This window comes from Haplochromis burtoni, unplaced genomic scaffold (genome assembly GCF_018398535.1).
Source record: "Haplochromis burtoni strain Fernald_Lab_line unplaced genomic scaffold, NCSU_Asbu1 Contig_3045, whole genome shotgun sequence".
Taxonomy (NCBI): Eukaryota; Metazoa; Chordata; class Actinopteri; order Cichliformes; family Cichlidae; genus Haplochromis; species Haplochromis burtoni.
This window is the reverse complement of record NW_024585406.1, coordinates 2,132-3,024: the sequence shown is the minus strand read 5'-3', so window position 1 is coordinate 3,024 and position 893 is coordinate 2,132. Positions and strand designations below refer to the sequence as shown.

The 893-nt window shown below is 48.8% G+C and overlaps 1 protein-coding gene across 1 annotated transcript in view; it reads right to left on the bottom strand.

The window, feature by feature from the left end:
- The window catches only part of LOC102311289 (NLR family CARD domain-containing protein 3-like), a 6,174-nt gene extending 5,614 nt beyond the window's left edge, over positions 1 to 560 (bottom strand). Inside the window, exons 1-2 of the mRNA XM_042217802.1 lie at positions 446 to 560; positions 1 to 49 (exon numbers count right to left, since the gene is read on the bottom strand). Of these exons, the coding sequence (XP_042073736.1) occupies positions 1 to 49; positions 446 to 560 (164 nt within the window). The remainder of the gene's footprint in view (positions 50 to 445) is intronic.
- Between the last annotated feature and the right edge of the window lie 333 nt (positions 561 to 893).

The window sequence follows — 893 nt, the reverse complement described above, 5'->3', positions numbered from 1 at the left end:
ATGAAGGTCAGATGGACATGAAGAGCAGCCAGAAACTCCTGAACACTCAGATGGATGAAGCAGAACACCTTGTCCTGGTACAGTCCTCTCTCCTCTTTAAAGATCTGTGTGAACACTCCTGAGTACACTGAGGCTGCTCTGATATCGATGCCACACTCTGTCAGGTCTGATTCATAGAAGATCAGGTTTCCTTTCTGCAGCTGATCAAAAGCCAGTTTTCCCAGAGACTCAATCATCTTCCTGCTCTCTGGACTCCAGTGTGGATCTGTCTCAGCTCCTCCATCATACTTGATCTTCTTCACTTTGGCCTGAACCACCAGGAAGTGGATGTACATCTCAGTCAGGGTCTTGGGCAGCTGTCCTCCCTCTCTGGTTTCCAGCACATCCTCCAGAACTGTAGCAGTGATCCAGCAGAAGACTGGGATGTGGCACATGATGTGGAGGCTTCGTGATGTCTTGATGTGGGAGATGATCCTGCTGGCCTGCTCTTCATCTCCGAATCTCTTCCTGAAGTACTCCTCCTTCTGTGGGTCAGTGAACCCTCTGACCTCTGTCACCATGTCACAAACGTCCAGGAGGGATCTGATTGGCTGCTGCAGGTCGTGTGGTTATCCAGAGGCGAGCAGAGGGAAGCAGTTTCCCCCTGATGAGGTTTATCAGCAGCACATCCACTGAGGTGGACTTTCTAGGGTCAGTTAGGATTGTAGTTTTGTGGAAGTCCAGAGGAAGTCGACACTCATCCAGACCATCAAAGATGAACACAACCTGGAAGTCTTCAAAGCTGCAGATTCCTGCTTCTTTGGTTTCAGTAAAGAAGTGATGAACAAGTTCCCACCAAGCTGAACTTTTCCTCTTTCAGCACATTCAGCTCTCTGAAAGTGAATGGAAATATG